General features: G+C 32.4%; 2 protein-coding genes and 1 long non-coding RNA gene across 4 annotated transcripts; 2 read left to right on the forward strand and 1 right to left on the reverse strand.

Annotated features, from left to right (window-relative positions):
* The first annotated feature begins 783 nt into the window (after positions 1-783).
* LOC108210105 (ras-related protein RABE1c) lies at positions 784-5610 on the forward strand. The gene is made up of 8 exons (XM_017381371.2): positions 784-1173; positions 3798-3870; positions 3955-4055; positions 4365-4430; positions 4820-4917; positions 5010-5072; positions 5145-5237; positions 5330-5610. The coding sequence occupies exons 1-8, from the start codon at positions 1101-1103 to the stop codon at positions 5411-5413; spliced, it is 651 nt and encodes a 216-aa protein (XP_017236860.1). The 5' UTR covers positions 784-1100; the 3' UTR covers positions 5414-5610.
* A 4646-nt stretch (positions 5611-10256) lies between these two features.
* LOC108209052 (protein SOSEKI 5) lies at positions 10257-11917 on the reverse strand. The gene is made up of 3 exons (XM_017379761.2): positions 11527-11917; positions 11366-11435; positions 10257-11285 (listed from the first exon to the last, which is right to left on the reverse strand). Exons 1-3 carry the CDS (start codon positions 11780-11782, stop codon positions 10403-10405), a joined length of 1209 nt encoding a protein of 402 aa, XP_017235250.1. The 5' UTR covers positions 11783-11917; the 3' UTR covers positions 10257-10402.
* Positions 11918-14175: 2258 nt separating this feature from the next.
* LOC108209053 (uncharacterized) lies at positions 14176-24929 on the forward strand. 2 transcript variants are annotated; one of them, XR_010288845.1, is made up of 8 exons: positions 14176-15120; positions 16578-16834; positions 17976-18052; positions 18297-20855; positions 22313-22569; positions 23711-23787; positions 24108-24198; positions 24314-24929. It is a non-coding gene; the product is annotated as an uncharacterized LOC108209053 (long non-coding RNA). The 2 variants fall into 2 exon arrangements; XR_010288844.1 differs by having other exon boundaries at positions 14177-15120; positions 24032-24198.
* Positions 24930-27979: the final 3050 nt, after the last annotated feature.

Here is a 27979-nt window from a genome sequence, read left to right on the forward strand (position 1 = left end):
GTATATAGTCCATGCAGATCTTATAAACAATGTACATATCAATGCGTATGCGTGTGTAATATCCATGCGTGTGTATATGCGTATCCGAATAATGTGCATATTCCGATTGGGGATACTATTAACAGACATGGGGAGTCCGAGATTAATGTGCATATGCGTGTGTAATATCAATGTATATAATTAATATATTATTCGGATATTTCGAGTTTAATTCGTCAAACAATATCATTAATTCCGAATTTTTTTTTGCTAGTTGATTACACACGCACACATGGGAGTCGAACTCTCGACCCCCGCAAGGGGTACAAGAGCTCCGCCACCACACCAACACCTTGTCAAATATTAATTATTCAATTCAATTCAGATTATTCAGATATATCAACCATTCAATTCAGATTTGTCAAATGACCCCTTTATCAATCTTTATCTATACCGAGTTATTTAATTCAGACATTTTATATTCGGTTTTTCTATGGTGTGCCCATGGGCACACAATAAACGCTAACATCTATGAGTTTGGTGCATTTTTATTGATCATGTAATCATATATATGGATGGATCCCCTGCATTTACATCAATTCAACCAATCAAAACCTTCCAAACTCATCATATTTTGTGTATATCACATTAGAAAGATCCTCTTATATTTGGGCTAAATCCAAGTATTCCTTGCTCTTTCTTTTTTTCCTTCTACATTCAGACATTTTCCACAAGTACCTTTAATTCTTTAAAGAAGCTCCGCAGCCACCGCTCCATATAAACCTGGATTATTAATTACTTTCCAATCCTCTGCGCAAGCCAACACCCTCCTACACTACACCCCACAACCTCTCTTACTCTCGAACCGCCACGTGTCAGTCAAAAATGCTAGTATTAACATCTCCCTTCTTGACCATCTCACTCTCTTTCTTCTCTCTCTTCGCTCCTCTCCTCTCCGCCTGCTAATGTGCGCCGGCGAAACTGCGCAATCTAGCATCCAGCCTCCGATCTCTCCACTCACTCATCCATCTCTCCTTCTACATCGCCATCGGTTAATATCTATACATACATAAACTTGTACGTATAGTTTCGTTACATACAAAGCGTGAGATTCGAAACGGATGGCGGCTCCACCGGCTAGGGCGCGTGCAGATTACGATTACCTCATTAAGCTCCTCCTCATCGGCGATAGCGGTGCGAATCTTTTTTTTTTTGAGAATCCTTATTAATTATTTAATGTTTCATTTATATTCATGGATCGGATGTATTGAAATATGTGTGTGATTTCAGTTGCTGTTATTTTTTTGATTTTTTTGGTGAGTAAGTATGTTTTAGTTTATGTTTGTATGTTGAATCTGTTGTGGATCTGGATTGGCTGCTGATATTTGATTTTGAAAATTGTGAGATCTGTGTAGTTTAGTTAACTGTGATGGATGGTTGATTGATTCTGTTTTTTGACTTTTTCGATTGTCGAAGAATAGTAATTTGTATTTGTGATGATATGTGATTGCTTAGTACTTGGGATGGAGGTACTGTTTTATACTCGTGCTGTAAGAATTTGTTTCCCGGACATTATGGAGTTTTCTTTGATGACGGAAGCTAGTTGAGATTTTGTTCATGAAATTTGAAGTTTACTGATCTATACCTGATTTAAAATCTAAAAGTATTAAGTGAAGTCTAATGTTGTTAAAATTGGTCAAAAATGCGAAGTTATTGGGTAGCTGACATTTCATGTATTGATGACGTAGTTAACGTGATGGCTGTCGTGCATGTGGGTCTAATGCATATTAGGAGACAAAAATTATGATATACTAGGGGAACAGAATTAATAGGAAATTTGATGGTTTTCCTATGTTCTAAGTTTTGTAACGTTTTTTCCTGCTTGTACAACTAAGAAACATGTAGAAGGCAATAGAATTGTGTTCATGCAAACCTGAAGCGAGGATAGTGGATAGAAGTATTTTGAAATTGAAGTCTTCAACTTGAATCAGTTGGGGAAATTGGGGTTTGGGAACATAATGCTTATAATCACATGTAGTTTTGCTCTGTTTATACTAATTTTTTAAAATATGATTACTGATATGTTCTATGTCTACACAAAATCACACACCTCTTTAGTAATTAGTATATGTTTACAATAATAAATTGACGGACATCAAAGAATCAGATATAGATGATAGCTTGAAACTAAGTAAATGGTGAATAGATATTGCTGAAGAGATTTTTTTGGAGTTTGTGATCCTGTGTAATATGTACTTAGTTGGTGCTCAGACCTATCACCACATACATTACTGCGTGCCACTGTAATTGATGAAGGCATTTGTTGAAGGTTGTGGAACTTGTGGCGGGTATATTGATTGTAGTTATTTTTAAGGTAGATGATATTGATAAGAGATTTGGAATAGGTTTCCTCATAAATTTATAATAGAAACCTCAAATCTGCTGTATCATATTTCTATGTTCAATTTAGTTTGTAGTAGATGGTCCTGTGATTTTTTTTCTTTGGAGAAGATATAAAGATTAAGGTGTGTGTTGCTTTGGTGCAATCTGATCTTAAATGTAAAAAAAACGAGAAATTCTATCAAATGGATCATACTACGTGGGCTTTTTGTTTATTTTCTTGAAGTGTTTATGAGTAGTAATTTGTAAATCCTTCCAAGTTGATCTTGGTCTCCTGAGAGATCAATAAGAAGTTGCCCTTTGTTAAACTTTTGTTGTCAAGTTATAGAAACTAGTCTTCAGTTTTGACAGATTGTTAATTTCTTAATCATTTATCTAGTTTGTAAATTTATAACTACCAGCTTGTCACAACCACCAGGCCCCCGTAGAGGCCCCAAATATTATTATAACAAGTTTAGTACAGATGGCCACCTGCCTTGGACTCTTTTCTAAGAAATTAGTAAATAGTCATGATTTATTTTAATGACTCAGCTAACCGATACACATTTGTGCGTCTGTGAAAGCAAGAACAGTAGTGTTTAATTTATATACTGATAATAATAGCATAAAAAAAATAACTTAATTAGAAGAAGTTACAAATTGTGCATCACTTTTTCCTTCCTGACCAGCACAGGTTTCTTTTCGTTGACAACAGAAGGCAGGCTTTTGTTTTGTTAGGCTGCTGTACTTGCATGTTGGATCGTTGACATTCCATATTTCATTTCAGATGTGGACACTTTGACCAACGAAAGACTGCATTTGGGGTTTATTGAGGAAGCAAAAAAGAAAATGAGGCTGCCGGAAAATTAAGAGTAAAAGAATATACGCCTTAATACTAAAATAAAGACGTGAATGATGATAGACTTACCAAACAAGTGAAAATATTAAAACATCTGTAATCGGAGAAGTCCTCTACAAACATCACGTTCGATTTCTGTTACAAATTTTATCTAACATATTTGTTTATCAAAAAAATTAATGCATCCCTGTACCCATGCACAGATTTCAGACGGGATTCCTGTGCCGCCAATATTTTAAAATATCAAATCTAGCAATTGTACCCCTAAGGATGGCTGCAGCTCTCACCTAAGAGTGCCTTGGGATCTTAGATATATAATTAGTATCTATGATATATAGAACAAGAGATGGTTGATTGGTTAAAGTCACAAGTTAAAGACGCCCATTACATACTATGATATCCGAGTACCCTGTTTCATCTTAAATGTGTATAATTAGTTTATAAATTCTCTGTTGCAATTATATTATGTTCAGTTTAGACTTAAATGTGTATAATTAGTTTATAAATTCTCTTTTGCAATTATATTATGTTTAGTTTAGACTGGAACTTGCATAATTGATCTTCTAAATTGTCCTTGTAGGTGTGGGTAAGAGTTGCCTTCTTTTGCGTTTTTCTGATGGTTCATTTACTACTAGCTTTATCACTACCATTGGGTAAGTTCATTTGCGACTTTTCTGGATATGGAGTTCCATTACTTATTTTGAGGGCCTCCTAACTTTGTCAGGTTTTTTTTACAGAATTGATTTTAAGATAAGAACCATTGAGCTTGATGGCAAACGCATCAAACTCCAAATCTGGGACACTGCTGGTCAGGAACGATTCAGGACAATCACAACTGGTAAGCTTCTAGACATTTAGCTTTAAATGGGAATTATTATGAAGGTAACTTGATCATGTATATAAATCTACAGTAACTATATACTATACATGGTATTACTATATATGCTCTACACGGATTTCAACTCCCCTCCCTTCCCGCATTTTAGCTTTTTAATGAATCTAGAAGAAAACAAGGGTAATATCGATATCGTCTGAAATCATTTATATGTAGCTCTGGCACAATGGGTGTAAAATTTGCGAGATCACTATGATAAAAAATTCCTGGTAAACTTTCTATATAACTGACTCCTCTTTCTTTCTTGTCCAGCTTACTACCGTGGAGCTATGGGTATTTTGCTGGTTTATGATGTTACAGATGAATCATCTTTTAACAGTAAGTACTTATTATAATTTTTGCTAAATTGTAGTAAATCTTATTGTAAGGTAAGGTTTTCTCAAATTTTGATCAAGGGTTCAGGATGGATTGACAATTTGGCATGAAAGAGTATAATGACATATATTAAGCCTGTTAGCTTTAAAACCAATTACAGTATGTTACATTATCTACCTCATAAAAACCTGCTGTCTTGTACTTGACATGCTTTAACTTATTTTAAAATCATGCTTCAACTTATTTTAAAATCTTCCACAGGACATATTCTTAAGTACTGAAGCCTGTATTTGTTAACAGTTCTCTGATAGTCTGCAACAATGAATGCAGCTCAATATTGTTTCTAAAGGTTTAGGCAGCGTGAATTTCAATGATGTTTTTGCTTTTTTTAGATATCAGAAACTGGATTAGGAACATTGAACAGCATGCTTCAGACAATGTGAACAAGGTGCTGGTAGGAAACAAGGCTGACATGGATGAAAGCAAGAGGGTATGCTCTACTGCACAGCACTGTTCTACCTCATCAAGATTTGTAGTCAAATTCTCTATTTGGCATTCACATTATTTCTTGTTTCTATATAGGCAGTACCTACCTCCAAGGGCCAAGCACTTGCGGATGAGTATGGCATTCAATTCTTTGAAACTGTAAGTACATGCTAATTTCACTTTCAAGTTGTAGACTACTTCTTTTGGGATTAAAATGAACATGCTCTGCAGAGTGCAAAAACAAATCTCAATGTTGAGCAAGTTTTCTATTCAATCGCAAGGGATATTAAGCAGAGGTTAGCAGACACTGACTCGAAGGCTGAGGTAAATCAACCTCCTAATGGAAAACACTTTCAAGTTTGCATACAACTATAAGATTGTTAATCTACCACAATTTTTTTCTTTTGTGGTTGCAGCCTAGTACAATCAAGATTAATCAACCAGACGCTGCAGGTGGAAGTGGTCAAGCTGCTCAAAAATCAGCATGCTGTGGCACTTAATATGATTAAGCAATTAATACCGAATCAGTTATTGGAAACCTTGCTGCCTAAAGAACACAAAAGACCAAAATGTTGACTTATCTGATTAATGTGTGTAATTTCCTTTATTTGTCATTCTTTCCCCAGCCGCTTGCTAGTTTGTGAAAGATAGGTTTTTATCGTTCAAGGATTTTATACTTGCTACAAACTTTTTCGTCTGCCCTTTTGTCATAGCTAATCTTTTTATCATATGATCCAACATAATTTACTATTTTAAAAAAGAATTGTTCTGTAAAATATACTCTCCCGCCTAGTTAAAATTGTTAATTTTGTTTAGGAGGAAAGTGTATGTTTAGGAGGAAAGTGTATTTAATTATTCTTATTATTTATTCGAGAAATATAGGAATGAAATTATGTAATCAATTTTCTTAAAGTGTGTGAGAGTATTAAAGAATCAAGTAACTTACAAAAATTTAGAAATTTTAATGTTTTAAAACTGGATTATACGATGAAAAGTTTTTGCATAGATATTTTATTTTTATAGCTTTATGCCTCATGTTTCAAAATTTACTTCTTCCTTCTGAACCAAACTTTTCATATTTCTTATTTGTGAATCTCTCCTGACGTTTTCACAATTTATTTTTTATAGATAATATTAAAATTTTGATATAAAATTAGTCATATCAATTAACTTTTGCGAAATCATCAAATTTTTGCATATATTTCTTGTATTAATTTAAAATAAATTTTCTATTATTTCATATATTCTATCTAGATTTGGCGCCTCACTAAAAATAAATAAACAAGTGAATATATTTTTGGAGTCGGAGTGGAATAGATATGATTATGTTTATTTTGCTAAATGCCAAGTCAACAAGGGGTACATAAAAGTCCTGGTAAAGTCACAATCACAAATTTACAATCTAAGCATTCTTATCAAACGGGATTGTTGACCTACACACCAGAACTGATATGTAACTGGTCAATAACCTTCTAGTAGTTCCATTTTCATGGTTTTGTGTTTTCAATCTGTCGCTAATATTTTAATGTGCCTCATTTGATTTTCTGTACCTGAATATGTATTGATTAACCTTTCCGTTCCGGTTTTCTAACACCTTCCTATTTTCTTATTACTCCGTACTACTCCCTCCGTCCCAAATTAGATTATCCCGTTGATTTTGGGCACACAGTTTAAGGTTTATTGACCGCATAGCTATATGATGTATTTTTAAAACTTTTATTTTTGCAAATAAATATTTAAATATGAAATTTTTATTTACAAAAAAAATAAAATAAAATTTCGGAAGTATGACGGTCAATGCACCTAAAGTTACGTGCCCAAAGTCAACGGGTCATCTAATTTGGGACGGAGGGAGTAGTAGTTAATTTGGAGCGGATAAATTTGTGCGAAACGAGTCAAACTTCGATCAAATAATAAGTGAGCATTATCTACCACACGTACAGACATATTGGAACTGCAAAAGCTGAAACTCCTTTGTTCGTGTATTTGTATGCATCTATCCATCCTCATTCACTTTAAAAACTTTAAAGAAAAAATAAAAAATTGTAAAGTTAAAAGCTTCAATTGTCAACTCCATATCCACTGGCTGTACAAACACTAACTTAAAGAGATAATTGCATATCGCACCCTCTAACTATCGTTCAAAAACGATATTGTACCCATACTTTGAGAAACTCAACTCGCACCCCTTATCTTTACAGTTCAAGCCCGAGATGCACCCCTCTGCCATTAACGCCGTTAACTCCGTTAAGTCACTATACAAATAATTGCAAATCGGACCCCCTAACTTACGTTCAAAAACGATATTGTGCCCATACTTTTGGAAACTCAAATCGCACCACCTATTTTTACATTTCAAGAACGATACGCACCCCCTCCGTTAACTACCGTTAAAATACTTCATCCGTCTCAATTTACATGTCCCTTTTGCTTTTCGAGGAATCAAATTGACTAATTTTTTTACAAACTATTAGAAAATATTTATTTTTTATTTTAGGAAATAGAAAGTTACATATTAAAATAGACTAGATTTACTTTTTGATGATATTTTTCTTAAATTTTTGTTTAATTAAGCTATCCCCAAGTCAAAATGATTTTACATATTGAATGATTTTAATTTTTTAGTGACATGTGTATTAAGTACTTAAAATATACACTATTTTAAATATAAAAAAATAAATATTATGTGATATTAATTATAAATAATACTTAAATTTATATAAAGTTATATATTTTAGGGGTGGATATGCAATTACCTCTATATTTTATTCAATATATAAATTTATGTATTATTTATAATAAATATCACATAATATTTATTTTTTATATATATAATAGTGTATATTTTAAGTACTTAATACACATTTCACTAAAAATTTAAAATCATTTGATATGTAAAATCATTTTGACTTGCGGATAGTTTAATTAAACAAAATTTTTAAAAGAAATATCATCAAAAAGTAAATCTAGTGTATTTTAATATGTAACTTTCTATTTTCTAAAATAATAAATAAATATTTTCTAATAGTTGGTCAAAAATTAGTCAATTTGACTCCTCGAACAGCAAAAAGGACATGTAAATTGAGACGGAGGGAGTATTTTAACGGAATTTAACGGAAGTTAACGGAATTTAACGGAGGGGGTGCGTATCGTTCTTGAAATGTAAAGATAAGGGGTGCGAGTTGAGTTTCTCAAAGTATAGGTACAATATCGTTTTTGAACGATAGTTAGGGGGTGCGATATGCAATTACCTCTAACTTAAATGAATGAACAAGTAGGGAATCCAAGCCGAGTCAACTCGGATGTTTTTAATAGCTATTCCAGGTAAAAGGGAAAGCAGTACCTAGCAAGAAAGTTAGCTGGCTGTGTCAATATGGGTAAAAAGTTAAAAAGAAGCCTATCTTTTCTTTCAAATTTAAATTTTGATCAGAAAGGCTTCTGTTCAACACCAAGTACTCTGAGCCCTCGTATCTTTTTCCAAAATCGCATCAATCTCTTGCCAGAATATGGTACCGGAAATCAGAGTTTTCTCATGTTTTGATTTTAAGAAACCAGAGTTAGCTGGATTCGAACCTTATTTTAATCACAATATTACATTCAAGTCAATGAATGTCGATGATTAAGTGTGTTGGGGTTGAATATTTTGTTATTTGTAATATTTCTCAAATCATCTAGAGAAGATTAATATATTTTCAAGAAAATGCTGGTAACCCAAAAAGTTATGTCAAATTTTTTATCAAATGATATGTCGAAGTCTGATTGGCCGAATTCACTTCAATAATAATGAGATTTCTTGTATCGGTTTGGCTAGTGTGTGCCCATGGGCACATGCTAAGCGCGGAAATTTTTGTATTTTGGGAGATTTTGATTGGTTTGGTTGGTGTATTTGCAGGGGGGTCCACCATTATCATTAGATAGGAGCCAATCAAAATGATTCAAGCACAAAATTTTCCGCGCTTAGCATGTGCCCATGGGCACACCATAGAAAAACCGTTCTTGTATATACATCAATCATCTCATCACAACCACCCACTTGTTTATCACATCACTTGATAAAGAAATTTGAGCCACGTGACATTGTCCATATAAGCGCTATCACGGAAAATTCAGTTTTCTTATCCTTTTCTTTTATAGTTCTAGTTTTGTCACTGATTAATGGAAACAATGAACAATCAAAAGGTTTTTTTTTTGAATTTGTAGTATTATTTTCGGAAAAAAAAGAGAGAGAATTCGGTTAAATGGGGAAGTCAGGATACTGGGATTTTTACTAACATTGACATTGGACACCATGATTGAGGTGCTTACAAAACTCTCGTTTCGAGGCAGTTGTTACCAGCTCAATTTTTGATCAACTCAAATTTAAAGTAAAAAACACCATCAAAAGCCCTCTTTAAAGGGGGGGGTAAAGCAGAGCAACAGAGTTGTGTAATGGCTCCAACTGATGAACCAAAAGCAACTCAACTGAACCCAAGAGCAAATGCAATATTAGTATATTATCCAGTTGCACTTTAATGAAGCATTTACAGAACTCAATGCTTCAAGAATACTGTAGAATTTAGCAAGAAAAGGTAAATATGCACAATCATCCACTAATATTATGTTACTGGTACGTGCAAACTCTGGATATATTTATATTTTATACAATAATTTGAAAATGATATTTGCAGGTAAACACCGAAGACAGTGTATTTTCATTATTTTTGGAGTAATAAGATGGAGTTGGACCCACTGTTAAATGATGTTTGACTACTCAAGTTGGCAAAACCAAAAGATTTGCTACTCCTTCAGAAAAACAGCCTAGAAAATTAAGACTAGAAAAGGAGCATGTTCAGTGGGGACAAAACAAGTGACTTTTGTGCTTGCAGGAGTAGCTATTCATAAAAACAATGCACCAAACCAAACTTTAGTGCATCTCAGAAACTGCTCCCAGATTAACTACTCACCTTGGTGCCCGTGTGAGCTTTAAAAAGGACATATATTCCGTCCGTGGCATGTTTGGTAGTAATATCTTCTTTTTTTGTCAATATAAATATTAATATGTAAAAAAATTCACAATTAACTAAAAAATTTCAGAATTAAATATTAAATAAATATTTAATGTTCCTTGTGAGAAATTCTCGTTACATGTCCACTTAAATTACACTCACACACCATCCTTTAAAATGTTATCATCACTTTCCAGATTTTCAAAAGCAATAGTGAAACTTGAGCGGAACTTTTTCAATTTCAATGTGTCTAGTAAAATATTGAAATCGAGATAAAATATTTAAAAAATAAAATTTTGATGAATATTTGGCTGAGTCGAAACTGTTAACCTATCCGACTCAACTACTTACACTGAAATTAGAAAAAATTAGTTCTAAAATTTGACATTCCTAGCAACATCTTACAGAGAAAGTTCATTGCAAGTAATTTGCTAATCTGAATTACACATTTAAATCCCAAAATAACAAGACTAATCTCACAACAAAATCTGTGCTAGGACCATTTTAACCCCTTCTATCTGCATTGTAAGAAGAAGACCTCTTCAAAGCTGGAACTTCGGTCTTGTTTGTTTCGTCTACTAAACTCCCACTAAAATACTCCCTATCCTCACTTATCTTCACCTTCCCTCTACCTAAACTCCCAAACACGCCCTTATTCTTCTTGCCCACGCTATTCTCCCCTGCGCTCTTGCCCACCGGAGTCCCCTCTCCTCCACGTGGCAATCCACGCTTATACTGTGACGTCACCAGCGACAAACCCGGATGATCTTCACAATTTTTAAACGAAATCGAACCGCACGTTAGCAATTGCATCAGGACCGTTGACGCTTTCATCCTTCCACTAGATTGATTATTAGCCGTCAGATCATCTCTCCCTCCAACACTTTTGATCATTTTACCATCGCCTTTCATTAACGTTTCAAGCGTCTCCGTACTCGATTCTGACCCTGGGGGAGAGAACTCGTCACGAGTCAACTCAGTAATCTCCCGAGTCGACTCGGTTGACTCGGCTGGCTCCCGAGTCAACCCGGAGTCGGTGATTTCATTTCTCGCTTTGCGACGGCGTCGTCTCTCCTCCGTCTGAGTCGACGCGTTGGCGGCTTGACTCGATAACTCACCGCTTGACTCCGCCTTATAGATTACTTTGTACTCTTGGAGATCAATTGAGCTCCAAGACTGATTTCTCCGGCGAGTAATCGCCGGTGAATCATCAGAATCGTCAGCCGATTTTGAAATTTCTAGTTGTTTTGAGGTGGAATTCATTGATTCTTCCAGTTTTGCAGGCTCCAGAAGCTCTGATCCCTTGAGAATGTATTCATTCCCGTGTGTTGGATAGATAAAATCATTTTCCGCCAAATCGTTCCACACATATCCATTCTTGTAGCTCCTGAATCAAACAAAAATATAAATAAATATCTATACAATTTATAAGATACGCGAAATACATATTAGTGTAAATGTATTTACCGTTTGGAAGACCAGGAATACATTGTGGCCATAGACTTTCCCCGGAGAGAATTCAGCCGATCGATTACATCTACAAAACAAATAAATAAAACACAATCAAACAAAACAAACCAAAAATTAAGGACAAAAATTTTAATGTAAAGACAAAAAATATAATCTACCTCGGAGATAAAGGCCAGAGGAAGAAGAAGAGAGAGGGACTTCAATGAAATGAGGGTGCTCAAGCTGGCCATTGCGAGACAAGTAATAGACAACAGGGACTTTACTAGAGTGATGTTTAGAGGGTGGTTGAGTCCAGACCTTGGTGCGCTCGGGGCTGGTAGTTACTGATTTAGTGCTGGTGTCTCGGTACAAGACTTCGACAACGGAGTTGCTTGTGCTACGTCCTAATCTGGAATTAGAAGTTCTGAGCTCCATTGTAGAGAATGTGGAGATGGTCAAAGAGAGAATGTGAGGTTGTTGGAGATGGTGATGGAAGAAGGGGTTTATAGGAATGGTATGTGTGTTAAGAGGAAGAGACTGCTGGAGGTAGTTTGGACTTTGGCCGGTCCTGCCCAATAAGTGCCGCTATTTCCTAATCTTATAGGAGTATTACTAAATATTTTTGGACTGCATACATTAATTTAAATTTATTATTATTATTATTATTATTATACGGATCTGGATCTTTTGAAATCTTTTAATAATAATTTATTTATTTATTAATTTTGCTGAGAAATACAGCACATGATTTTTTATTTGAATAGCAAGACGACACTTTGATTATTTGCGCTTTAGATACTCAAGAATTTCTATATTTCTGTTATAAAAAATTCGGAATGCTTGTTATCGAAAAACGATCATCATAGATCATCTTCCATATATTATTCGTCCTTAACTAATGATTTTATTTATTTTTTAGATAATCGAAAGATTAAATAATTACTTAAATTATATGTATTATATAACTTGATAAAATAAGAAAAATTGTATTATTGAAAATTGAAGTTTATCTAAGTTTTTCATAACTGTCCGTCATTTGTCTTGTTTACTATGTTGTTGATGTCAATTGGTAATGTTTAAAAATTGTCGTAGATAAGTCATTTGAATAGTCGTTGATAATTTATTAGACTAGTCTAGACAATTTGTGAGAACAGTAATTAATAGCTTAATCTTAAATAATCGTCTGTAGATCTAGAATGGCAATTGATGAATTATTATACTTTAAAAGTTGATAGTATTAATATACATGTTGATTTTCATTCCACTTTAACAATTTACTGAAATGTTTATAATTTATTATTCTAATCACATATATATTGGTTGAACAATGAATACATTTGTTGATCAACTATTTTATCGACTACTAAAACGGAAAATGTTTAACTTATTATAAAATTTCTAATTCGTTGACGAGCTACGTAATCAATAAATACTACAGATTGTATGTTGTTTATTGATTAACTACATTTAATTAAAAAATTATATTAAATGTTTTGACTCTTAATCAAGAAATATCGTATTTTTAGTGGAGGTCTCTAATGAAAAACTTGAAGAGAGTTTAAAGTTTGGAACAACTAATTGAATAAGGAATAGAATATATGCCAAAAAAAATCGATATATACGTAGAACCGTATACGACAATGCAAATTAATCATATATAATCAATACATAATCAGATTATATATTAGTACAGTTTTCAAACAAAATACAATAAACTGGTTGGGTTGCGTCGTGCTACACAGGCAGAGTTCACAATCGTTTCGTTTTGTATACTTTCAGTTTCGTGCATTTTCGTGTTTCGTGTACTTGAAGGTGAAACCTGTATCCGTCCGTTATAATTTTGTGTGCCTAATTTGAACTCATATCTGATTCGAAACGTTTTGTGTATTTTTCGTGTACATTGTATATATAAAAATATTAATATAATTTTAATCATAAAATAATTTTAATATATATATATATATATATATATATATTTCTGTATAATTTTACTAAATATGAATGATATATTTATGCTTGAATAAAATTCTCTACAAATTTGTTAATGTATCTGTAATATATATCTACATATACATATACATATATAGAGGGTTACTCCAGTGAGAACTTCTTAAAATGAGAACCGTGAGAACTTCCTTAATTTATCATATTTTGGCTAATCTAAACATCAAACTAGTGGGTACCCAATATAAAAAATGTATATAAAACTATTCTTTTCCTAGCTAGTCAAAAAAAAAAAATTCAAAAAAAAAGTCCACTGCCACGTCATCGGTGATTATTTTTTTTCCGGCTAGCTAGGTGGAGACCTTAATGATATACATTTTTGTGAAGGTGCCCCTGGCGGGGCCCTTCAAATTAATGAGATTTTGATAAATTACAAAAATTCTCACGGTTCTCATTTTAAGAAAGTTCTCATTTGAGCAAGTGCCTACACACACACACACACACACACACACACACACACACACACACACACACACATATATATATATATATATATATATATATATATATATATATATATATATATATATATATATATATATATATATAGGGGGAGGTTCAAAAGAGACGGAGCACTAGCGAGAGACGGGAGAGATGTGAATTCTGACCGTTGGATCAATCTTGATCTTGTGATCTAATCAAATACTCTACATACTGTACAAATACAATTAAATTGAATACAAGGGCAGATACGGAACCTTTTAAACCAAATTTTTTTTTTATACGTATCCTTCATTGTATCAAATTAGGATTTATTACAAAACTTACCTTTATTACTCTCCTTGATTGATTCTTACTTCCAAATTTTATCTTTTTTTCCTTTTCAGGTCGATACTGTAGTGACCCGGATTTTTAAAATCTACTTTTTATTATAAAAGTGATTTTCTTCAAGGAAGGGAATAAAATTTAATATTTTATTCCTATTTAATTAATTTTCAAAATTTGTATTTAAACTCTGGGTTATTGTGCTATTGGTATATAATTGTTTCTTCAAATGCTGTGATTATATTCTCGAGAGTCGGTGTATTTTATTTCTATTGGATTGCTGAGTCGTGTTATCAATTTTTATTTAATATGGATTTTATACTGTTTAAATTCTATAAAAATTGTGTATCGCTTACAAAATCATTTTTATCGCTTTATAATTTCATTAAATATTTTTAGAGATTTATAAAATTCATAAAATGACATTTCGTTAATTATTCAGCTCTAAATAATTTTCTGTGTAGTTTCAATTGGGGTGTTTCTGTTAATTTCAAAAATGATCCAAAAATCATGAAAATCATATTTTATTAGTTTTTAATTATTCTGAGATTTTTAAAATTATTTTGGTATTTATCTGAATCATTTTATCTGTGAGTTTGTTCGTTAAATTGTCAAAATCAGTTCGGAGCCAGCCAGATCAGAGGACGCGTGTCATTTGTTTTAGATACGTGGCAGCCTCTCCAGTTTAATCAGTTCAACTCCTTTTCTTTTCTCACCAAAAATATCAGTCTCTCACATCTCTCTTTCTCGCAATCTCTCTGCTCTCTCTCGCTCAAATCTCTCTCCTCTCAAACCCCTCTCTCTCGTTAAACTCTTTCTCACCAATCTCTCATCCCTCCCAAATCTCCCGAATCTCTCTCTCACTCTCACAATCTCTCTCTCTCTCTGTTTTACTCTCCCGCGCCGCTCCTTTTCCGGCCACCGCCCACCATTCCGCCGCCGTCCACCGCAGCTCCTCTTCTCCGATTTCCTCCATCCCTCTCCCCTGCTCTCTTCTCTTTATGGTTTGTTGTCTTCTTGTTTATGGCTACTGGGTGTGTAGCTATGTGCGTGTATTCGTGTATATTTGTGTGTGCGCGATTGTGGCAGTGTGATTCTGGTGTCTGTGTGTAAAATCAGTGTGTATGTGTGTGCTCAGTACGCGTGCGTGTGTGCAGGTGGGTGTGTGATGTGTGTGTTCAGTGTGTGTACTCTGTGTGTGGGTGTGAACTGAAGAGTGTGTGCTGTGTGTATATGTATTGTATTGTCTGGGGCCGAGTTGGGCGTTAATTGGTTAGACATGAATGTGTAAAATTGTGTGCGGCTCGAGTCATAAAACTGATTTCTGATACGTTTTATGTATTATTTCGGTTGCTGGCTCGTTGGATGGATTATCGAGTTTAGTTAAAATTTAGTTAGTAGTTATAAATTAATTATTTAGATTGTTCGAAGACTTATTACAGGTTGTTGGGACTTGTTGTGTCGATATGATATCGACTGGTAGTCCGATAAATAGAGGAGGTGCTGCCCATTTTTAAATAAAATTTAGATCTTAAAATTATACGGGGGTGTATCCTATAATTATCGGAGTACTAATCAAATTTACATAGTTACTGATTTGTGATATTTCTATAAAATCTATAAATAATATTTATGTGATTTGGTAGTAATAGCAGTACTGCATAGCATTATTGTTGCTGTTAATGTGTGAAACTGTGTTTACTTGGTAAATTTTAGGATGTCGAATATTAATAAATATTAGTATTATTCTTTATTATTATTATTACTTGCACTAGTAGTAATAATAGTAAATAATAATATTAATAATATAAATATGCGATATCTTAAATATTTATAATGCCATGCTTATTTAATTCAACTTGTATATATTTGATTTGAATAGTATCTAAATTGAGTATTATGGCAAGTGGTAAGTAAATGTATGGAAATATGTGATACCTGCTAAGTGCTACGTGTTAAATGTTAGAGTGTTATTCTTGATAGTATAATGTATTAATATTGAATTACTTTCCGTTTTAAAGATAAGCTATTAGTTTCTTTCAATCATTATGTGTTTAGGTGCCGCATGTCTGGGCGGATTATTTATCATTATGTGTTAGGTGCCGCATGTTGGGGCGGGTACTTTTCTTATGTGATTTACTGCATGTCGAGGCAGATTTTCTTTATATTAGTATTTTAATTAGTTTAAAGAGCTTGATTTGATTGATTTGAAAACAGGGGGATAGTCCTATTTACGAATAGGTCATGCCGAATTTTCTGTAGAAATATTAACTTAAAACGCGTTCTCGTGTTGAATAATATTCAGAGATGGTTGTAAGTTATAAAACTATAAAGTGTGCTACTTGTTATGTGCTATATAATGTGCCATGTATATATTTGTGTATATATATATCACGAAAGGGTAGAAATAGGATAGTCGTTTCGGAAGGATACTAAAGTAGTATCTGTTTGCTTATAATAGGATCGAGCATTGAGGGCGTGATACCAAGCAAGGGCAGAAAATGGGAGAGTTGTATAGCGGTTCAGTAGTTACGGATTGTTCGAGACGATAGAATCAGACGTTGGGGATCAAGACTGAAGTTAGATAAGATTTTGTATCAGGCTGCAGCAATCGCATGAGCGCCATAGCAGAGAATCAGGAATAGTTGAGGGGGATGTCTTGAGAAAGCAGAATAAGATAAGGATATTAGCTGAGAGTGTATAAGCTAAGGATCAAAGGCAAGTATTCTCATTTCTCTCTTATATATTTGAAAGTGCAAGTATTCCTACCTTTCTCTTATATTTGAATGATCAAGTATACTCCGGTTTTATTCAAAAGAAAATTGTCCATATTCATATTTCAAAATTTCTGCGAGTACTTCTGATTATATCTCTTGTGGTTCAGATATTATATGAATAAAGTAGAGCAAGAATGCATGTCTTATATCAAATGTTTTACGTTACGTATTCCCCGGTTGCTATGGATTTCATTTATCTTTTGAAATGGTTTTAGGGGAATAGTGACTTGTGATTATCTATCCCGAATGAGATTCAAATTCTGAAATTATTTAGTAATTATCATTACTAAATTTGAGATGAAATTCTGAGATTCAAATTCTAGAGACATGGTATTGATTCACGAATATCATGTAGTGATTTTAAAAAGGGGATAGATAATAAAGGTGATTCAAACTGAAAACTGGAAATGGATCAGATATCTCTATTTGGAGCTGCGTAAGAGGTTCCGTTATTTGATAACGACCCAGCATGAGGTTGCGTAAGAGGCTAAGTCGGGTAGTGCACATTGTTAAACCCCTTAGTCCAGCGTGCTAAAGACCTAGCTAGTCTTTAGGTTCCGGAACATTTATTCGTGATGGCCTTGTCGCCGTCCGGTGTTGATAGACTGATCAGCTATCTTCACCTGTTAGCGTCCGAATATATCTGATAATTCGTTTTGAGATTCAATTCTCCTATAGAATGCCAGAGAAAAATCCTGAGTTTAAAAATGATATGATCTCTTATGTTTTAAAAGCATGCTAGTTAAAGGTGATTTCCAGTTTTATATCAAACGATGATTTAAGGCTTTATACTCAAAGCATACACGGTTTTAATATCAAATAGTGGTTTACTGCTTTACATTCAAAGCATACATGGTTTTTATATCAAATGATGGTTTACTGCTTTATATTCAAAGCATGCATGATTTCTATACTCTTCCTCTTATAAACTGTTTTTCAATTATATCTCTTGTTTATTCAAATCGGTACTGCTGAGCGATTCATAGCTCACCTTTCAAATTATCTTTATACAAGTTGTTTTACTACTATAACTTGCTGAGCATTTTTGGCTCATTCTTGCTTTTCAATTCTAAACCTTTCAGCTAAGGCTAGAGATGGATTATCTGAGAGTGATGCTAAGCGGCAAGGATTCTAAGAGGTCAAGTACATTAGAGATCAGGTTGGTTGTTTTCTGATTTCAATGCTGTAACCTGGATGCGATCCTGTTTTTAGGGGGTTAAAGTGTTCCTTTTAAACTTTTTATTAATGCCTTCAGGTTTTAAATTATTTGGTTTTCCGAAATACAGTTTTTCAAAAGTGTTTTAGAAGGGTTTTTGTTGGTGACGTCAGAATCCGTTTTCGAAAGTGTTTTAAAAAGGTTTTTCTTGGTTTTAACTTGTATTTTCATTTACACGTGGCACCAGATCCAGACCCCCGGATCTGAGGGCTGTCACAGTTGGTATCAGAGCTACAGGTTACAAAGTATTGAAATTAGAATGTAGATAGTGATTAGAGATGTTTTGAGTGGAACCTCATATAGAGGTGATGCAAGACTATTGGTTATAATCTTTGTCAATAGAACTGATATTGAGTTGGAGTATTGATTCAGAACAATCATTTTGGGTTAAATTCTAGTTCTATTTCTAGAACTAGTGAGTTGGATGTCAAGAGAAACGTGATGGGACACTTTTAGTTTCCAACCTATTAAATCTTGAGATTAATTCTGATTAACCATTACCAGCTAGACTTGTGGAGAAACCTGTCTAGTCTAGAATATTCCTTATTGTCTTTACCACTTTTAGAGAATTTGGTAAGGGGTCATCTATTTGTTTAGAAATATTCACATAAAATGAGTATGAGATTTGTTGGGTTGGAGTGAGAATCCATAGTTTTCAGTTTAAGAGCTTATATATGTATTTTGTGTTAGACTACTCGATACAGTACTATGAGAAGGCTAGAACGTCAACGCTCTACGGTGCTGAGTGTATAAAGTGGAAGATGGCTTCTGAAAGTGCCAAGCTGGATAGGACTTTTTACTAAAGTAGATGGAGGTAAAGGAATCTTTAGAGTCGATTACGAATCGGCAAGAATATTAGAATATCGAGAAGGATTGTTAGAATAGAAACGAGCTAGAGGAATCAGTGAAGAAGACATCTGTGAGAATTTCGGCAATACCTTCTCAAATTTTTGATTATATTGAATATTTTCCCATTCACTGAATTGTTTAACATCACTTTTATAGCGATGTTCCTTAAAGAATATATTTCTCTTTAACGGTATAGTGTCTCTCTTGAAAATATAGCATGATGCAAATATTTCCTGTATCACTTCTGATCATTCTTTTTGTTGAAATTAACACCTTTGGAATCTATTCGATTTTGACATCTTTTCATAAATTCATCAAAAGCCGATCATTATTAGCTGATTTCCAATTTCTCTCATATTTTCTATTCCCACTGAGATGAACAACCCTACCTGTAGGGGACACAAGGACTATCTGTCTATGTGATAGAGGTTTGATGGGACGCCATCACTTGTGTGTGTTGTACATTACAAGAAGGTTAACTACCTTTAGTGGTGTCTAATAGAGGCACGCAACACCAAGTTCAGTGGATCATATTGATCTCTCAGTCATTCTTTTATTCAAATAAAACTTACCTTGAAAACATCTTGTTTCATAATCAAATTCTCAAAGGTTGATTCTGAGAAGTGAAGTCTGCAATTGTGAAAGTTTTGACTCTCCCTTTTTCTCTAAAGTTGAAGCTATGCCAAGGATTAATCAATAGTGAATGACGATACGGTATTGCGTCGCGGATTCTGAGGACAGAATCTTTATAAGGAGGGTAGAATGTAATACCCTAGATTTTAAACTTAGATTATGATTACTACAGACTTGATTTGTCTAGATATTAACGTGGCATTTAATTGATCAATGTGTGGTTTCTGATATGGTAGATGGTCTATATGTGAGTATATTTGTTCTGTGGATTATATTATGTGTCCTTCTTTCTCTGATTCCGAGGACGGAATCCCTATAAGGAGGGTAGATTGTAGTGACCCGGATTTTTAAAATCTACTTTTTATTATAAAAGTGATTTTCTTCAAGGAAGGGAATAAAATTTAATATTTTATTCCTATTTAATTAATTTTCAAAATTTGTATTTAAACTCTGGGTTATTGTGCTATTGGTATATAATTGTTTCTTCAAATGCTGTGATTATATTCTCGAGAGTCGGTGTATTTTATTTCTATTGGATTGCTGAGTCGTGTTATCAATTTTTATTTAATATGGATTTTATACTGTTTAAATTCTATAAAAATTGTGTATCGCTTACAAAATCATTTTTATCGCTTTATAATTTCATTAAATATTTTTAGAGATTTATAAAATTCATAAAATGACATTTCGTTAATTATTCAGCTCTAAATAATTTTCTGTGTAGTTTCAATTGGGGTGTTTCTGTTAATTTCAAAAATGATCCAAAAATCATGAAAATCATATTTTATTAGTTTTTAATTATTCTGAGATTTTTAAAATTATTTTGGTATTTATCTGAATCATTTTATCTGTGAGTTTGTTCGTTAAATTGTCAAAATCAGTTCGGAGCCAGCCAGATCAGAGGACGCGTGTCATTTGTTTTAGATACGTGGCAGCCTCTCCAGTTTAATCAGTTCAACTCCTTTTCTTTTCTCACCAAAAATATCAGTCTCTCACATCTCTCTTTCTCGCAATCTCTCTGCTCTCTCTCGCTCAAATCTCTCTCCTCTCAAACCCCTCTCTCTCGTTAAACTCTTTCTCACCAATCTCTCATCCCTCCCAAATCTCCCGAATCTCTCTCTCACTCTCACAATCTCTCTCTCTCTCTGTTTTACTCTCCCGCGCCGCTCCTTTTCCGGCCACCGCCCACCATTCCGCCGCCGTCCACCGCAGCTCCTCTTCTCCGATTTCCTCCATCCCTCTCCCCTGCTCTCTTCTCTTTATGGTTTGTTGTCTTCTTGTTTATGGCTACTGGGTGTGTAGCTATGTGCGTGTATTCGTGTATATTTGTGTGTGCGCGATTGTGGCAGTGTGATTCTGGTGTCTGTGTGTAAAATCAGTGTGTATGTGTGTGCTCAGTACGCGTGCGTGTGTGCAGGTGGGTGTGTGATGTGTGTGTTCAGTGTGTGTACTCTGTGTGTGGGTGTGAACTGAAGAGTGTGTGCTGTGTGTATATGTATTGTATTGTCTGGGGCCGAGTTGGGCGTTAATTGGTTAGACATGAATGTGTAAAATTGTGTGCGGCTCGAGTCATAAAACTGATTTCTGATACGTTTTATGTATTATTTCGGTTGCTGGCTCGTTGGATGGATTATCGAGTTTAGTTAAAATTTAGTTAGTAGTTATAAATTAATTATTTAGATTGTTCGAAGACTTATTACAGGTTGTTGGGACTTGTTGTGTCGATATGATATCGACTGGTAGTCCGATAAATAGAGGAGGTGCTGCCCATTTTTAAATAAAATTTAGATCTTAAAATTATACGGGGGTGTATCCTATAATTATCGGAGTACTAATCAAATTTACATAGTTACTGATTTGTGATATTTCTATAAAATCTATAAATAATATTTATGTGATTTGGTAGTAATAGCAGTACTGCATAGCATTATTGTTGCTGTTAATGTGTGAAACTGTGTTTACTTGGTAAATTTTAGGATGTCGAATATTAATAAATATTAGTATTATTCTTTATTATTATTATTACTTGCACTAGTAGTAATAATAGTAAATAATAATATTAATAATATAAATATGCGATATCTTAAATATTTATAATGCCATGCTTATTTAATTCAACTTGTATATATTTGATTTGAATAGTATCTAAATTGAGTATTATGGCAAGTGGTAAGTAAATGTATGGAAATATGTGATACCTGCTAAGTGCTACGTGTTAAATGTTAGAGTGTTATTCTTGATAGTATAATGTATTAATATTGAATTACTTTCCGTTTTAAAGATAAGCTATTAGTTTCTTTCAATCATTATGTGTTTAGGTGCCGCATGTCTGGGCGGATTATTTATCATTATGTGTTAGGTGCCGCATGTTGGGGCGGGTACTTTTCTTATGTGATTTACTGCATGTCGAGGCAGATTTTCTTTATATTAGTATTTTAATTAGTTTAAAGAGCTTGATTTGATTGATTTGAAAACAGGGGGATAGTCCTATTTACGAATAGGTCATGCCGAATTTTCTGTAGAAATATTAACTTAAAACGCGTTCTCGTGTTGAATAATATTCAGAGATGGTTGTAAGTTATAAAACTATAAAGTGTGCTACTTGTTATGTGCTATATAATGTGCCATGTATATATTTGTGTATATATATATCACGAAAGGGTAGAAATAGGATAGTCGTTTCGGAAGGATACTAAAGTAGTATCTGTTTGCTTATAATAGGATCGAGCATTGAGGGCGTGATACCAAGCAAGGGCAGAAAATGGGAGAGTTGTATAGCGGTTCAGTAGTTACGGATTGTTCGAGACGATAGAATCAGACGTTGGGGATCAAGACTGAAGTTAGATAAGATTTTGTATCAGGCTGCAGCAATCGCATGAGCGCCATAGCAGAGAATCAGGAATAGTTGAGGGGGATGTCTTGAGAAAGCAGAATAAGATAAGGATATTAGCTGAGAGTGTATAAGCTAAGGATCAAAGGCAAGTATTCTCATTTCTCTCTTATATATTTGAAAGTGCAAGTATTCCTACCTTTCTCTTATATTTGAATGATCAAGTATACTCCGGTTTTATTCAAAAGAAAATTGTCCATATTCATATTTCAAAATTTCTGCGAGTACTTCTGATTATATCTCTTGTGGTTCAGATATTATATGAATAAAGTAGAGCAAGAATGCATGTCTTATATCAAATGTTTTACGTTACGTATTCCCCGGTTGCTATGGATTTCATTTATCTTTTGAAATGGTTTTAGGGGAATAGTGACTTGTGATTATCTATCCCGAATGAGATTCAAATTCTGAAATTATTTAGTAATTATCATTACTAAATTTGAGATGAAATTCTGAGATTCAAATTCTAGAGACATGGTATTGATTCACGAATATCATGTAGTGATTTTAAAAAGGGGATAGATAATAAAGGTGATTCAAACTGAAAACTGGAAATGGATCAGATATCTCTATTTGGAGCTGCGTAAGAGGTTCCGTTATTTGATAACGACCCAGCATGAGGTTGCGTAAGAGGCTAAGTCGGGTAGTGCACATTGTTAAACCCCTTAGTCCAGCGTGCTAAAGACCTAGCTAGTCTTTAGGTTCCGGAACATTTATTCGTGATGGCCTTGTCGCCGTCCGGTGTTGATAGACTGATCAGCTATCTTCACCTGTTAGCGTCCGAATATATCTGATAATTCGTTTTGAGATTCAATTCTCCTATAGAATGCCAGAGAAAAATCCTGAGTTTAAAAATGATATGATCTCTTATGTTTTAAAAGCATGCTAGTTAAAGGTGATTTCCAGTTTTATATCAAACGATGATTTAAGGCTTTATACTCAAAGCATACACGGTTTTAATATCAAATAGTGGTTTACTGCTTTACATTCAAAGCATACATGGTTTTTATATCAAATGATGGTTTACTGCTTTATATTCAAAGCATGCATGATTTCTATACTCTTCCTCTTATAAACTGTTTTTCAATTATATCTCTTGTTTATTCAAATCGGTACTGCTGAGCGATTCATAGCTCACCTTTCAAATTATCTTTATACAAGTTGTTTTACTACTATAACTTGCTGAGCATTTTTGGCTCATTCTTGCTTTTCAATTCTAAACCTTTCAGCTAAGGCTAGAGATGGATTATCTGAGAGTGATGCTAAGCGGCAAGGATTCTAAGAGGTCAAGTACATTAGAGATCAGGTTGGTTGTTTTCTGATTTCAATGCTGTAACCTGGATGCGATCCTGTTTTTAGGGGGTTAAAGTGTTCCTTTTAAACTTTTTATTAATGCCTTCAGGTTTTAAATTATTTGGTTTTCCGAAATACAGTTTTTCAAAAGTGTTTTAGAAGGGTTTTTGTTGGTGACGTCAGAATCCGTTTTCGAAAGTGTTTTAAAAAGGTTTTTCTTGGTTTTAACTTGTATTTTCATTTACACGTGGCACCAGATCCAGACCCCCGGATCTGAGGGCTGTCACAGATACAGCTATCCATGTAAAATCGTTTGTTTGCTTGCTCTCAAAGGGAAGCTGTTTCGATGGTGAACACCAACGGGAACAAGGAAGCGCGGTCGAATTCTGGTTTGAATCCTTACAGTGATTTGTTTCATAACAAGGTGTGATAAACCAAACAAGTTAATTTTGATGTAAAGAATTACACCTTGTTTGTTATGATTACTGAACACTGTAAAGAATCCTCTCTTATTTTTCTTTTATGTGTTCTTTGTCCAGACATGAGAGCCGATGATTAGGTTTAAACCTCCCCGCTATCTGATGATCAGAAATCATGGATTTCTTCTACTGGGTTTGGTTCTGTATTAAGTTTCCAGTCAAAGGAATACCCTGTCGAAATTTCTGCATTTTTGTTATCGTCGTTTGAACCAAACCCTCCAGTCTTAAGGATAAATGAAAGTATTTTTGAGATAAATGAGGAAGATGTTCGGGAAATCATGGGTTCCCCCATTGGCGAACAAGATATTGTTTTTGTTGAAAGGACGGATGTGATAAAGAGCTTGACCAATAATTTAACAAGGGCAAAGCATTGTTATCAAGTAACTCCCTCTGATCTTTGCAAAGCTATCACTGCAAACCAAGCTGCTGATGAAGAGTTCAAATTGAACTTTATCGTGCTTTTGAGCAATTCATTAAATAGAATCAGATACTCAGAGAACAGTATATAAAGAATCGTGTATTTTATGTTTATGTACTTTTTTATGCAGGCATGATAAAAACAAAATTAGGCGCCTGAAAGATTTAGCTTCATCAAATTGTGTTATCTGACATGTGGAATGATCGTCCAATTGTATGGCTTATAAGAGTTTGTTGTCTAGATGAACTTTTACCGAAACTTGCACACATTCAGTTTTATCAGAATAAACAATAATGATAGTGAATATAGCAGAACATTGGTTGTAATTTTTTATATATGTGTTGTTCAAATAAATGTTCCTATAGGTGTTCTCATAGAACCAGATAATTCAAGAATGGCATGTTTAATATAAACCACATAATTTCAGAAATTATATTATTTTAAATTCATGACTTTGATTGCTATCATCCTAACTCAAATCATATGTGATAGTTTTAGAATTTTGATCTTTAAAAGATTCATTATAATATTCCTCAAAACAGTTTTTCATTTATTTTATTTAGTAGAACTTAAAAATATATTCCTCCAAGGAGACGTTAATAAAAATTGAAGAATACACGAACACATATGAGATTAATGAATCAAAAAACTATAAAGAATCATAAATTATAAAAAAAAATCATTTGACATAAAAAATAAATTTATAATTAGAAAATATTATAAAAAAAAATATTTTGAAACTTAATAGAAATTATATATTAAATTATCCTCCAAACTACATCATCATATTTTAATTTTTTTGATTTCATAATGTATTTTATTTTTTAAATGAGATTCTTTAAAGCGTTTTATCCACATTTTATATCTCTTTCTATAATTTTTACATAATAGCATTTTTTTGGAAAAGTAGTTGAGATTTAGAATTTTCTAAAAATTGTATGTTAAAAATTTGAAATTCCTTAAATATAAATTTTAGTAAGTGTTACCTTAATATTATCAAAAATATACCACTTATTTCACTAGTATCATATTTCGACTATATTATTATTGAATATAATCATTTTATATTAAGTTTTATTATATTTTTTCTAATACAATTAAAATCATAATAGAATATACAATACACTTTAATTATGTGTACTTTTTAATTAAATTTAATTTTTTTAGAATATATTTTATTGATACATTAGTAATGATTAGCTAAATTGATGCATTAAACTTAGACGGCTTGAAAAATCTTTAATTAAATTAATAAAATAGTAAAGAAAATCTTAATCAAATATTCATTACAATAGATTAAATAATTTATATCAGTATAGAAGAACCATTAAAATAGAATTCCTTTTTATGTCGGACATAGCATAGGAAAAACCATTACATTAAGATTCTAAAATAGGTCGAATTTAATTTTAATATAATATATATTAGTAATAATTTAATTAAGATTCTACCGATAATAATAAATATAATGATAATTAAGAATAATATAATTTAAACGAGAAAAACACTTAAAAGAATCTCAATAAAATATTTATAACTCTATTCATTAAGGGGTTCTTTAAAATTTTTCATTCGAATTATATATCTATTTCAAAAGCTTGTGCACAATATCTTTTTCAAAGGTTTGTGCACAATATCTTTTGTTATTTTCAAATATAGTTTAAAATATAAGGTTTTGATGAAAAATCTATGATTAAAAGTGGTTGAAGATTATAATTTGGTTAAAGATGGCAAGGTATAATTGAGAGAGATTCGTTAAGGTGTTCGTGAATGGAGTGTTAAGAATGATGCATTTTCATTTAATTTAAGTTGAATTATTTCTTTTATTTTTTAAATACATAATACAACCAATAATGTCTCTTTACCATCCGTTAAAAGTAGATAATATTTTTCTTAAAATTTTAGATATTGACGTTATTAAATTTAAAAAAAATAAATACTTCAATAGATATTCAAATTAATCTCTCATAAATTTATTATTATTAAAAATGTGAGAAAAATTATCTGGACTTTTTTGGGAAGGTGAATAGAGATTTGAAAAAGTTTGTATTAAGGATTTAATGTTTTAATTTATATGGAGATTTTATAACGTGTTCGTGGAAAGTGATAAAAATAATTATATATTCTAATATTAAAATTTACAAATTTAAAATTAAAATAATATCAATAAGGTCTACTTTTAATATCCGCAAATTCTTTTGTATTTATTACTATTCTGAGTTAAAGAAGAAAACCTCATTCTTACTTTACTGTTGTTGTATATTTTACCTACTAATTTATATCTTTTTAATATTAAATTACTAAGTTATTTTTACAAGATTCTTTCTGGTGTTCCTTAGATACATGATAACAATTTCATGATCAAAATATCCAAATTTTATTAAAAATTGGATGACAATGTATAAATATTTTAAATTATTTAAATAAAATTTATATTAATGCATGAGTTCTTCACCAAAAATGTAACATATCTTATGGAATAACTTATTTTTTCAAATTTTTTCTTACTGATTTCATAGATATTCTTTGAGATGTTACTTACGAATACGATAAAAATTGCACCTTTGTATTTTATTTAATTTTAGATGATAAATTTAAAAACAAATAAATTAATTCATTAAGCGTGTCCTGCTAATTTGAAATTCTCAAATATTAATTCAATATCTTCTTTCATAGAGATTCTTTAAGGTGTTGCGTATCCATATAATAAAAATATATAGTTGTGTTTTTTTAAAATTTATTACTTGATTAATATGGAGATTCATTAAGGTGTTCTACAAAATACTAAGGTTGTAATGAGAGATCTAGAACCTTTTTTTGCTCGTAATATTTAGATTTGTGCATAATATATAAATTGTTCTAATATAAAATTTAATATAATTTTTTTGAGTAAATATTGTGAATTTTCAATTTTATACAATTTTCATATTTGTTTATATTTTCACTTATTTTATCATGGATTCATTTTAGTGTTCCGGTGTAAGATTAAATATCTGAATATTGTAGTATAAGATTAAATATTTTATTATTTGAGAATAATAATTCTATTAAGTTGTTGTTTTATTATTTGTTAAACTATAACATTAACTTTGGAGGTAAGATTCCGAAGATAATCCTGAAAGAATGGAAAGAAACTCACTTGTAGCAAGCAAATCGCAATACACAAACATAAATAAGGAGACTAGTAAAGAAAATTCAAATTTTAAAATCATTAAATAAAATATATACATCATGGATTGTAAACGTATGCATTAATATTTACAAATCTCTTAATATGGTAAAACTTTAATACAAATCTTTTAATAATA

This window comes from Daucus carota, chromosome 2 (genome assembly GCF_001625215.2).
Source record: "Daucus carota subsp. sativus chromosome 2, DH1 v3.0, whole genome shotgun sequence".
In the NCBI taxonomy this organism is placed as follows: Eukaryota; Viridiplantae; Streptophyta; class Magnoliopsida; order Apiales; family Apiaceae; genus Daucus; species Daucus carota.

What these genes read in the sequence shown, in the direction of transcription:
- LOC108210105 (XM_017381371.2), top strand. Translation starts at nt 1,101, where the DNA reads ATGGCGGCTCCACCGGCTAGGGCGCGTGCAGATTACGATTACCTCATT. An exon ending in AGATGAATCATCTTTTAACA is followed by an intron (nt 4,431 to 4,819) that starts GTAAGTACTTAT and finishes TGCTTTTTTTAG; the next exon opens with ATATCAGAAACTGGATTAGG. An exon ending in ACACTGACTCGAAGGCTGAG is followed by an intron (nt 5,238 to 5,329) that starts GTAAATCAACCT and finishes TTGTGGTTGCAG; the next exon opens with CCTAGTACAATCAAGATTAA.
- LOC108209052 (XM_017379761.2), bottom strand. Translation starts at nt 11,782, where the DNA reads ATGGAGCTCAGAACTTCTAATTCCAGATTAGGACGTAGCACAAGCAAC. An exon ending in CTCTGGCCTTTATCTCCGAG is followed by an intron (nt 11,436 to 11,526) that starts GTAGATTATATT and finishes TTTGTTTTGTAG; the next exon opens with ATGTAATCGATCGGCTGAAT. An exon ending in TATTCCTGGTCTTCCAAACG is followed by an intron (nt 11,286 to 11,365) that starts GTAAATACATTT and finishes TGTTTGATTCAG; the next exon opens with GAGCTACAAGAATGGATATG.